At 41.1% G+C, this 13,005-nt stretch overlaps 1 protein-coding gene across 12 annotated transcripts in view; it reads left to right on the forward strand.

Moving 5' to 3' along the window:
- The window catches only part of c2cd5 (C2 calcium dependent domain containing 5), a 96,091-nt gene that overhangs the window by 43,369 nt on the left and 39,717 nt on the right, over positions 1-13,005 (forward strand). For 9 of the 12 annotated variants that reach the window (XM_055652840.1, XM_055652851.1, XM_055652839.1 and 6 more), the window contains 4 exons: positions 4,886-5,000; positions 10,331-10,519; positions 11,296-11,487; positions 11,893-12,079. In XM_055652840.1, the coding sequence (XP_055508815.1) occupies positions 4,886-5,000; positions 10,331-10,519; positions 11,296-11,487; positions 11,893-12,079 (683 nt within the window). The remainder of the gene's footprint in view (positions 1-4,885; positions 5,001-10,330; positions 10,520-11,295; positions 11,488-11,892; positions 12,080-13,005) is intronic. The other 3 variants (XM_055652847.1, XM_055652849.1, XM_055652844.1) reach the window with 1 other exon arrangement.

Raw genomic sequence — 13,005 nt, forward strand, 5'->3', positions numbered from 1 at the left:
ACTGAAAATCTGCAGTAACCGACCTGTGAATATGGACACAATGAGAAGCCTAAATTGTACTGCACCAAATCACTTGGATTCAACTTTTTGCATTACTGGATTTAATTTAAAACCAGTAAGATGGATGCGATATTGACATCCCCTTTGTTACTGAAAAGTAATTTGATAATCTTTAGAGGAGAAATTATATTAAAAGATAACAATTTTGATCGATTATCCATTGACAAAAAAAGTTTTTCCTTTATCTTCGTGCTGTGGTTATGTTTTTCAAAGTAGTACTTAGTTTGTTAAATGTTGAAATTAATGTTACATTGTTGTTCTGAGAAGCATGTTATAATCCAGTGTAGGAAGGAACTGTTGGTTGATACCGAAGATAGACACAAAGTGCTAGAGTAACTCAGCAGGCCAGGCAACATCTCTGGAGGAAAGGAATAGGTGACATTTTGGGTTAGAACTCTTCTTCAGACTGAAAGATAGAGGTGGAGTGGGGGGGGAAATGGGGGGTGGGGGAGGAATAGCCCGAAACGTTGGCTATTTCCTTCGCTCCATAGATGCTGCTGCACTCGCTGAGTTTCTCCAGCACTTTTGTCTACCTTATATATATGGATGTCCACTTGAAGTGCTATATCAAACAAAGCTAACATTCCAAAGCTGTAGAATAAGGTTAGCCATTGCCCTTTAAGTAGCGGCCAACATGGATGAGAACAGCAAATAATCCTCTTTGGTCCCACATTTAAAAAAAATAAATGACGATTAAAATGTCAAGCAAAGATGGTTTATATTTGGATGCATCCAGAACGCACTGTCCATATTACAAGACAAATTAATTGTGCAAGATGTGAATATGTTAAATATAATGATCTCTTTGCTTGATATTTGGATGCAGTTATGATTTTTTTTCCTTCAAATAAACATGTCACATTTTATTTACTGATGGCAATGAGCATTGTCATCAAAGCCCCATACAGATGTCACCTGGAGAATGATACACAGGTGAATGTATTGTCCTCAGAAGAGATATGAAGCCACCTTCCATGTTAGGTGGACGTAAAATGACCCTTGCCATTGATTGAAGAAGCGCAGGAAAGTTCTTCGACTACTTTGACTTGTAATGTTGGTCAAAAAAAAAAAGTTAATCTAGTCATTTATCTCATTGTTATAGAGACCTTCTAAGGAAAGTTTCAGGAGGGATTAAAGTTTAAAGAGAAATTAAATAAATGCAAGTTTTTTAAGAAAATGTTTTTGATTGAAAATATTCTTATGATTTTTGTGAAAATTTAGCATGCACCTATCTTTGAACCTGACATTGAATAAGAATTTAAAAGCATTTACTGCCATAAAAATTGAAGACTTTTTGTAGTCTTATTGTACAATCATTGATGGATGGGTCAAAATTGCAGTATAATTGTCAGCTTTAAAATTATTTATTTAAAAAAAATATGGGCATCAACCTACCTGCAGTTGAAACACAATTTGATGTCGTTGTCTCAAATGTAGTTGCAATTCAGTATAATTTTAAAGGAGATTGGGTTTATGGGCAGCAAAGTTGTAGAGCTGCTGCCTCACCGCAACAACAGATCCAGGTTCTATCTGACCTCAGGTGCCGTCTGTGTGTGGACTTTGCACGTTCTTCCTGCGGGGTTTCTTCGGGTGCTCTGGCTTCCTCCTACATCCCAAAGACGTACAGGTTTGTAGGTTGATTGGCCCTCTGTAAAGTGGGGATGTGGAATAACATAGAACTAGTGTGAAAGAGTGATCGATGGTTTGCGTGGATTTGGTGGGCCTGTTTCTCTGAACTGTAAAGAAACCAAGAAACACTGAAGCAGCGTTGCTACTAATTGTCACTAGAGGGTGCTTAAGTTACAAAGTTCATGCTTATTTTGGAGCAAATATACTTAACCCCATTAAATGAAAAGTAACTGTTTAAAGTTTATTAGCTAATTTGTCAGAATAGAAGAGATTAAAAATATAGTAAAGCACTAAAAATTTGATTATAAATTAAGATTGATAATATTGAGATATATAAATGTAACCTTAGTATAGACTTTTTGTTGCCTGCTTGCAGGCAGTGAAAAGACTATCCAGGTTTCCAATCAAGCCATCCACCGTATACAGAGACAGGATAAAGGGTATAACATTTAGTGGAAGATAAGGCCCAGTAAAGTCTGATTAAAGATAGTTCAAAGGTCTCCATTGAGGTGGAGAAACTCAGCGGGTGCAGCAGCATCTATGGAGCGAAGGAAATAGGCAACGTTTCGGTCTGAAGAAGGGTTTCGGCCCGAAACGTTGCCTATTTCCTTCGCTCCATAGATGCTGCTGCACCCGCTGAGTTTCTCCAGCTTTTCTGTGTAACCTTCGATTCTCCAGCATCTGCAGTTCCCTCTTTAACTCTCCATTGAGGTGGATGGGAGGCCAGTAACGGACTCTAGTTGGTGATAGGGTGGCCCAGTTGCCTGACAACATCTGGGAAGAAAATGTTCACTGAATCTTGAGTTATCCATTTTCAAACCTCTGTGCCTCTCGCCTGATGGGAAAGGGGACATGAGGAAGTGAGATTAGTAAAGTATTCAGGCAGTTGTACCTATAATTGGATGAGGGAGATCTTTGATAATATGCAAAAGAACTGTAATGAGGTTTTTTTCGTATGTCATGACATATGATGTGGAATGTATTCTCGGAAGCGTTGGTGGAAGCAGGTTCATTGGTAACTTTCAAAAAGTAATAGGATCTGCTTCGTGAAGGAAAAGTCCATAAGACTTTGGGCAAGAGTAGGATTGAAACTAAATGGACAGGACTGTTTAAAAAAAACACCCAACATATACTGGGTCAAAATGGCCAATTTGATTCTGAGAAATATTTCGCCATGGAAACTTGTTTAAGTTTACAATGATGATTTGTGTTCTTGTTGGTAAAAGCAACTGAACGAACATTGTTTAAATTTAGACCGCCTGTGTACATTGTAAGTCAAGAAGCATTGCTGAAATTCAATACTGTATTGCTAATTGTAAATTACCTGGAATCTTACGTGCTGCATTATTATTCATATTGGTCAGGCAACATGGTGGACAGTTTTCTTTTGGCAGTGGGGGACATTTACTGTTATGGAGAACAGCATTAGAACTTTGGATAGGAAGGAACTGCAAACGCTGGTTTAAAGCAAAGAAAGACACCTGAAAATGATGGAGTCATCTCTGGAGCATCTCTGGAGAGAAGGAATGGGCGACGTTTCAGGTCGAGACCGTTCTTCTTTAACAGTTTGACACTGAAAATTCTTCAAGGAAAGTAACTTAAAAATCGAATTCTCCCGACGCGAAAGTATCTTTATATTCCTTGTTGACCAAGCGACATAATTTTGAATCAAATGTTCTATGTGATAGCGGAGGATGTTATTGAGAAGCATAGCTCATGCCACAAAAGGACAGAGTGCTAGAGTAACTCAGCAGGTCAAGCAGCATCTGTGGAGAATGTTGGGTAGGTGTCATCTCCACTGATTCTTGCTGTCCCATTCCATCTATGGCATGATCCCTTATCTTTAGAGATGATAGCACCTCACAGCAGATAGATCTTAATCTATCAACAGCCAGAATAGTAGTTGAGGTGCCTTTTTGGTGACGGGTAATATATTTTCAAATATTTATTTTGGTTTGCAGACATCTGTGTTTTAAGTCATAACACCATGGTACTGCGTGCCCTATTTGAACCTCTGCTGTTCACTGGTGAACGTACTTGGTGATGCTGGGTAGAATGAGCCAAGATTTTGAGGGAACGAAAGTAAAGTATAAATTAATTAAAAGCCTGAACATTTTTTAAGAATTTATCCCGAAGATTCAGCAAGGCTTCCACTGTTGACTACTTTTAGCACTGTGGGGCTGCTGCCTCACAGTGCCAGAGGCCGTTGGATCCTGACCTCGGGTACTGTTTGTAGTGGAGTTTGCACGTTCTCCCTGTGTCCACGTGGGTCTTTCTTCAAGTGCTCCGCTTTCCTCCCATGTTCCAAGGATTGTAAGGTTAATTGGTCTCTGTAAATTGCCCTTGGTGTGTAAGGAGTGAATGAGAAAGTGGGATGACATAGAACTAGTGTGAATGGGTGATCGATGGTCGGCGTAAACTCATTGGGCCAGAGAGCCTGTTCCGATGTTGTATCTAAACTAATCTGTGGCACCCTTCTGACCATTTGGTAATTTGCTGTAGAACACAAAGTGCAGGAGTCAGCATCCCTGGAGGACGCAAACAGGTGACGTTTTGGGCCGGGACCTTTCTTCAGACTGCCCTTAGACCTTGCGTCTACTCTCAGATAATGGGCTCCACCCAGCTTGCCAGCTGTTTTCAGTGAGGCCTTCAGAAGCAGTTGCATTTGTGTGAAGCTTAAATTGCACGCGAATTGGGAGGTAAATCTCACCGTTGACTGCAATTCTAAACCGTTGGCTGCCGCTGTACTTGCCCCCAATGTATTTTGTTCTATTGCCATCACATTTGAAGTCGGTGGAATTGAATGGGTGGCAGTGACTTCAACCAAAACCCAAGACTCTCAGTCTTGCGCTAGTAGCCAACGTTTAATATCACCCCCAACAAGTTTCCACTGTAGAACGTGGTAAAACCACTGTAGAACGTGGTAAAACTTTTGGGCGTTCATGACAATTCAACAGCTTTCTGGTTACTTGTAGTGATTCTTATGTTAATACATATCTATTCCATCAATATCTGGAGTCTATATTTTTTCAATAGTGTTTTCTCAACCTCGATACCCACATCTTACAAGTAAACCTTGTCAAAAATGCCACTAGGCTGCGGGAATGGAATGAGTCCACTTCATGTGGTACATTGTATTTGGATGAATATCTTTTACTTGTCTATTGATTTCTCCTCTTTGGCTTTCTCTCTGTAGATGAACCTGAAACTCGTGATGCTTGGTGGGCAGAAATTCGGCAAGAGATCAAGTCGCACGGCAAAGCTCTTGGATGCCATGCAGTTGTTGGATACAGTGAATCAACTAGCATCTGGTGAGTGTGAAAATGTTTGCGCGCCCTACATCTGATGCAGAAGTTTGGAATTAATTGCGGTTTACTTTGGCACTTTGCTTGCATGCATTTTAATAACGCTATTACTATCTTTCGTTTTTTGTGGTTGTAATGATAGACAGATTGTCAGCGTCTATTATAACATGAAGCTGACAGCAATACTAAAGTGTGCAGTTGTGCATAGAAATATAAGGGATACAGACCTTGTATCAGTATGCAAGAAAATGGCAGGAATTGCAGATGCTGTTTTACATAAAATTACTCTGTGCTGGAGTATCAGCATATCATGTCTGGAGGACATGGACACGTGACATTTTGGGTCGGGACTCTTCTTCAGTTTGATAGTGGTAGCGGGGAGAAAGCTGGTAGACAGAGGTGGGGTCGGGATAAGGCCTGGCACGTGATATAGGTGGATACAAGTGAGGGGGGTTTAAGTGACTGATGGTCGGACAAAGGCCAGAAGTGAAAATAATTCAAGCGGCTGTTGGATAAAGAAGAGGAGGAGTAAAAAACAAAGGCAAAGATAAGGATAAGGGATGTTGGTGGAAGGATATGAAGGGAAGGAAGTGGGGGAGATAGTGGGAGAAACAAGCGTGCATCGGGGTGGGGCACAGGAATAGAGGGAGATAATCTAGAAATTGGAGAATCAATGTTCATGCTGTGGATTGTAAGCTACCCAAGTGGAATATGAGGTACTGTTCCTCCACTATGGCAGAGGTAGGCCACCTGGCCCACCATTCAATCTAAACATGGCTGACCTATTCCACACATCAGCTCCTTCCTGCTAGTTCCTCGTTGTCCTCAGTCGTTCAGTCTTTCGAAAAGGTATCTACATCCATTTTAAATGCTTCTAAAGAGCTAAATCAGAATCAGAATAAATTTATTAGCCAAGTGTGTATACATACAAAGACAATGATGGTGCATATTCCATCGCCTCTTCATTTCCTCGCTGCCTCTGCTTCGCTGCCTCTGTGTTGTTGAAAGCCAGCCAGTTGCAGCGCATTGTCCAGGATCGACTCACACAACCAGGTCTCGGTGAAGCACAGATCAGCGGATCGAGAGAAGTCCTTGTTTGGCACAAGAGTTGCAATTCGTCCACTTTGTTGTCGAAAGAACGTAGATTTGCAAAGAATATACCCCGGGGAGGTGTGCATAATCCTGGTTGCTGGAGTCGGACGAGTGCTCCTGGGCGCTTCCCCCGGGTCCTCCTACGTCTCACGGCCTTGGACATAACCACAGCCCCGCCGACAAGTATTTCCAAATAATCCAGCGAGTGAGAGAAATCTGAAACAATGTTTGGAGGATCCGAATGTCTGATGTTAATGAGTTCCTCTCTCATGAAAATGATCTTTGTGGGATTTCCATAGACGACACAAATGAACAAAACCCAGACAAAACAGCATGCAGCAGTACACCATGGCAGCCGTTGTCGGCGTCATCTTAGTTAATCTCCAATGAATGCTCCGATGCTCAGATCTGCCACCCTTTGTGAGAGGTTCTACATTGGTATTGGCCGTCCAGCCCGCCAGTTTAAAACAATGTCCCCTCATTTGGGATTCTCCCTCTAGTGCAAACAAATTGCCCTGTCTCCTCCATATGTATTGGGAAGTGATGAAGACAAGGAATTCATGAAAAAAAAACTTTGTTAGTGTTATTAATGGTACACTAATCCATGCTGATTGTATTACCATACTGATCGCCCTTAGATAAAATGATCTAAAAAGAAGACACAACTTGCTGGAGTAACATGGATGGGTTCTGTTTTGGGTGGGATCCTTCTTCAGAATGCTAACAAAAGATTGTAATTCTGAGAAGTATTTCAAAAGATCACTTTTTTTTTTAAGAGGTTAAGATACTCAAGTGCCCACCCATATCTTGTGGGTGCATTCCAATCTCGGTGGCACACAATATGAGATGTTGAGTAAAAAATTGTGCCTTTGATTTCTAGTTTGTTATCACAGAGAATGCTTCAATGTCATCGGTTGTTCAACTAGTTTGATGATGTCACAGTTTGCTGGAGGCCTTTTGATCCTTTTGAAATAATGTTTGACAGCAACTGATGTGAGAAAAGGGAAAGTCCATTCTACAGAGAGCGCGCGAGATCTTTGTGAATTGCTTTCTTGGTGATCAGCAGCAAGCCACTTTATTGCTACTAAAATCCTGGTCAATTTTGAAATAAAATTCAAAACACAGAACATGATAAGTGCAAGTGATGTATCATTAAGCGTAAGCGTGTAAATGCTCGTGTCCAAGTCAAGATTCACCCTTGGATAGAGGCCAGTGTCAGAGATTAATTTAGTGCATAGGAATGGAATATACGGAGATAGAAACAAGGAACTGCAGATGCTGGCTTACACAAATTCCCTGTATGTGAATACTTGGCCGTTAAACATATTAATTCATTCATTCAAAAGGACAAAAGTGCTGGAGGATTTCTGCGGATCAGGCAGCATCTCTGGAGAACGTGGATAGGTGACATTTAGGGTCTGAATCAAAAGGACCCAAAAGGTTGTCTGTCTATGTTTTCCAGAGATGCTACCTGACCCGCTGAATTTATGGAAGTGACTGAATACAGTTGCCTATTTGGATCTTGGAAATCTGAAATAAGTGTTGAAAAGTGTGAAGATGATCTTCAGGTCAGGCACCATAGACAGAGAGAAAAAAAATTGTGGGTAATGGTCGCTCCTCACAATACGTTGCATAATTCTTTAGGTTTAGCTTTAGTATTGGCACATGTACTGAAGTGCAGAGAAAAGGTTTATTTTGCCTGCTATCCAAATTATATCAGACAGTATTATACATAGATACAATGAAGTACAATAGGTAGAGCGAAATAAAGATGCAGAGTGCATAATATAGTTCTCAGCATTGTAGCGTATCAGTTCCAGTGACAAAGTCCAACGTCTGCAATGAGGTAGAGGTAAATCGGACAGTACCCAAGTTTATGGAAGAAATAGTTGGGGAAGAATTTTATACATTGGATACGCACAGTGACAACAAACAGCCAATGGTCAAGCTGAGAGAGGTGATAAAGAGGTGGAACTGGATATTGATGATGTCTGTGCAGGTGAAACCTAATAGACATTCAGATGATATAACAAAGGACCTTCTTAAGGGGGATTTAAATGTTGGTTAAGGTGAAGAAGACAACCTATAATCTCTTCGCTCCCACCCCAGATGGAACAATTATAGCCTATCCCAAGTCTGCTGGATCTCCCGGTTGCTAACTATTTTGACACCCCTGCCCATTCCCACACAGACCCCTCAGTCCTGGGCCTCCTCCATTATAAGAATGAGGCCGTAAACAAAACCTCATATTCCACTTGGGTCGCATACAGTGATGTTTGGGACAAAGACCCATCATTTATTTATTTGCTTGTAAACCACAATTTGAGATTTGTAATAGAAAAAAATCACATGTGGTTAAAGTGCACATTCTCACATTTTCTTAAAAGGTATTTTTATACATTTTGGTTTCACCATATAGAAATTACAGCTATGATTATACATAGTCCCCCCATTTCAGGGCAGCATAATATTTGGGACACATGGCTTCACAGGTGTTTGTAATTGTTCAGGTGTGTTTAATTGCCTCCTTAATGCAGGTATAAGAGAGCTCTCAGCACCTAGTCTTTCCTCCAGTCTTTCCATCACCTTTGGAAACCTTTATTGCTGTTTATTAACATGAGGACCAAAAGCGTGCCAACGAAAGTCAAGGATGCTATTATGAGATTGAGAAACAAAAATAAAATTGTTAGAGACATCAGCCAAACCTTAGGCTTACCAAAATCAACTTTGTTTGGAACATCATTAAGAAGAAAGAGAGCACTGGTGAGCTTACTAGTCGCAAAGGGACTGGCAGGCAAAGGAAGACCAAACACCTGTGTGACAGATCAGAAACATTATTCAGGAGTCAGGTGTGGATTTGTCAATGACCACTGTAGGCAGAAGACTTCATGAACAGAAATACAGAGGCTACACTGCAAGATACAAACTACTGGTTAGCTGCAAAAATAGGATGGCCTGGTTACAGTTTGTCAAGAAGTATTTAAAAGAGCAATCACAGTTCTGGAAAAAGGTCTTGTGGACAGATGAGACGAAGATTAACTTATATCAAAGTGATGGCAAGAGCAATGTATGGAGGAGAGAAGGAACTGCCCAAGATCCAAAGTATACCACCTCATCTGTGAAACACAGTGGTGGGGGTGTTATGGCCTGGGCATGTATGGCTGCTGAAGGTACTAGCTCACTTATCTTCATTGATGATACAACTGCTGATCGTAGTAGCATAATGAATTCTGAAGTGTACAGACACATCATATTTGCTCAAGTTCAAACAAATGCCTCAAAACACATTGGCCGGCGGTTCATTCTACAGCAAGACAATGAAACCAAACATACAACTAAAGCAACAAAGGAGTTTTGCAAACTTAATAAATAGTAAATTCTTGAGTGGCCAAGTCAGTCACCCGATCTGAACCCAATTGAGCATGCCTTTTATATGTTGAAGAGAAAACTGAAGGGTACTAGCTCCAAAACAAGCTTAAGCGAAAGATGGATGCAATACAGGCCTGGCAGAGCATCACCAGAGAAGAAAGAACTGGTGATGTCCATGAATCGCAAACATCAAGCAGTCATTGCATGCAAAGGATAGGCAACAAAATACTAAACATGGCTACTTTCATTTACATGATGTTGCTGTGTCTCAAACATCATGGTGCCTGAAATGGGGGGGGGGGGGGGGGGGGATTTTGGTAAGCCTATATAAAACACTGCTGTAATTTCTACACGGTGAAACCAAAATGTATAAAAATGGCCTTTAATAAAATCTGACAATGTGCACATTAACTGCGTGATTTTTCCTATTACAAATCTCAAGTTGTAGAGTACAGAGGCAAATAAATAAATGATGGGTCTTTGTCCAAAACATTATGGAGGGCACTATGTATATTCATAATGAGTGGCTAATCCTCCTTCCTTAACAGAGGGAGGAGAGATGATGCCTTACTAATGGAACAACCAGAATCTATCACTCAGAGCTCTAACAGTAGCTCATCAGATTAACTTGCCCCTAAGGTGGTTAATAATGCCAGTATCAACCTAAACTGTGAACATCTCGTTTTATATTGCCATTAATGATATTTTCGTCTCACTTGTAAGTAAGATTAAGGCTTGTATGTTTTGCTCTGGGTCACACTATGAAACAGCATTATGATTGATATCTATAAAGGAATACTTATGATGTAATTTTTTATTTTATTTTTGGTTTAAGGCAACATCCCAATAATTGTCTGTTCATTTATTTTCCACAGTGAGGAAGTCTGTATCTTGTCTGCCTCAGGCACTGCAGCTGTGCTGAATCCAAAGATGCTTCAAGAATGCAGCATGGAAGGCTGTAGTGAACACAGGTTGTCACGGCAGCCTAGCTTCTTTTCCACAGGGTCAGAGAAGGGAGAGTTTGATTTTTTTCTGCAGTGCCAGGATAGTGCTTCTCTATTAGGGTAGGTTAAACCATTACAGTGGAGGGGGCAGGTCCAAACAATTCATTTCTACTAACAAAGTTTGAAATTTGGCATCGATTTGGCAAGAAATTGAAATGCGGTTGTTGTTACCTAACAGCTTGCATCAAGGTAACTATCTAAAATACTAACCATACTTAATTATCTAATATCACACGCCGATTTTCCACTTTGTAACTGGAGAAATTGTCGTAAATTATTCTTTAAAAAAACTCTCAAAAGACAAACCGAGGTGTAATTTTCAATGATGAATTATGATGCCTTGTGTAAGCAATCAAAGTAATGCTTGGTGCGGCCCCTTTGGTTCTGGATGTCCCAAGTAATGAGTCAATTTATCTGTCCTGACCTTCTGTACAATAATTTTCCAAAAGGAAGTGGGGTTCTGAAGTCTGGTTATGATGCATTCTGCTGACAGCAGTAACAGACTTTTTATTTGACAGCTGTATTACTGTATTAAATGTGCTTTAACCTTGTGGATTGATGTCTATTGTCTGGGTTAATAATAATTTAATTTAAGATAGATCAGCCATGATTGAATGGCGTTGATGGGCCGAATGGCCTAATTCCGCTCCTAGAACGTATGAACTCAAGCCATAGGAAGTTGGCATCGAAGAATTAAAAGCCAAAAGTGAAAGTTGTGTGAATTAGATTTTAAACCCCTGAACTTTGAATGTTCTTTTCCAAACATTTGGAGAGGTTAAGCATGACTGATGTTTAGAAGGTTTCCGATCTGATTAGCATGTGTCTCCTTTCTCCAGATTGGAGGATGCGACATCTCTAGCCTGCAGTTTCTGCCATATCCCTTATGATGAGTTAAATATGCCATTCCCCGCACACCTCACTTATTGTTATGTATGTCGGAAGTTGAAGGTTCCCGACGTTCTCTTCACAACCATTGAACCTCCATTGGAAGCGGCGGTAACTGGGAAAGGCTGCTTGATTCAAGCCAGGTGAGGCTTCTATTTAGTTATATGTATTATCACTGTGGCGTGACTTTATGCTGACATGGGTAGATGCACACAGACTCTTGCCCTGAGTAGATGAATCAAGGGCCAGAGGACATAGGTTTAAGGTGAAGGGGAAAAGATTTAATAGGAATATGAGGGGAAACTTTTTCACACAAAGGGTGGTGGGTGTATGGAACAAGCTGCCAGAGGAGGTAGTTGAGGCAGGGACTATCCCAACGTTTAAGTAACATTTAGACAGGTACATGGATAGGACATGTTTGGAGGGATATGGACCAAACGCGGGCAGGTGGGACTAGTGTAGCTGGGACTATGTGGGCAAGTTAGGCCGAAGAGCCCGTTTCCACACTGTCCCACCCTATGACTCTATGATGTCTTCTTGTCATGCAGACTCTGCCGTCAGAAAAAGAAGACTCAGGGTGAAGCCAATGCCACCGCAATAAGCAATCTCCTGCCATTTATGGAATATGAACTGCATACACAGCTGATGAACAAACTTAAGTTGCGAGGGATGAATGCACTCTTTGGGCTAAGGATCCAGATTGCAGTTGGTGAAAACATGTTGATGGGCCTTGCTGTGAGTAAATGCTTTATTGAATATTAACAGAACGTATTAAACCCCTGGGACAGAAAACACTAATATATTGTTTAAAAAAGGACACCAAGTGCCGGACAATCTCGGCGAGTCAGGCTGCATCTCTGGAGACCATTTTGGTTGGTGAACCATCTTCAGACTATAATTGTAGAAGGGGTGAGAAAGCTGAAAGAGAGGTGGAGGTAGGACTAAGCCAGGCGAGTGATACATGGATACAGGTGAGGGGGGCTTTTTTGCAAATAATCCATGTTCCCCAGATATACTGTCTGACCAGCTGAGTTACTCCAGCATTTTCTCCTTTTGTTTGTAAATCAGCATCTGCAGTTCCTTGGGTCTGCATTAATGTATTGTATATTTCATTAACATAGGGTGGCCCAGTTGTGCAGCTGGTGGAGCTGCTGCCTCACAGTGCCAGAGCTCTGGTTTTGATCCTGACCTCTGCTGCTCCTGACCTGTCCGTGCAGAGTTGTGCTCCCGTGACCACGTGGGTTTTCTCCGGGTGCTCTGGTTTCCTCTCACATCCCAAAGATGTGCGTGTTTGTAGGTTAATTGGCCCTCTGTAAATTGCCCCAGGTGTGTAGAGAGAGGATGAGAAAGTGGGACAACATGGAACTAGTGTGAATGGGTGATGGATGGTCGGCGAATGTTTCCATTGCTGTATGGATTTAATGAGATGAAATCCAGACACGCTTACACATCCACAGTTAGAGTTTTGTTTTAGTTTTTTTACTGTGGTGAAGTCTAATTTATGCTTGTAAGAATGTGTAAATTAAACCAATGTACATAATAACATGCTAGGATAGTAAACCGTTGATATTCTGAAAGGATAGATCATAGTGCCGAAATGTTAATTGGTCTCTCCTCCCACAGTTGCTGCGTGGCTGGCTGAGTTCTTCCAGCATTTCTTC

The sequence above is a fragment of the Leucoraja erinacea genome, chromosome 22, assembly GCF_028641065.1.
Source record: "Leucoraja erinacea ecotype New England chromosome 22, Leri_hhj_1, whole genome shotgun sequence".
Lineage (NCBI taxonomy): Eukaryota > Metazoa > Chordata > Chondrichthyes > Rajiformes > Rajidae > Leucoraja > Leucoraja erinaceus.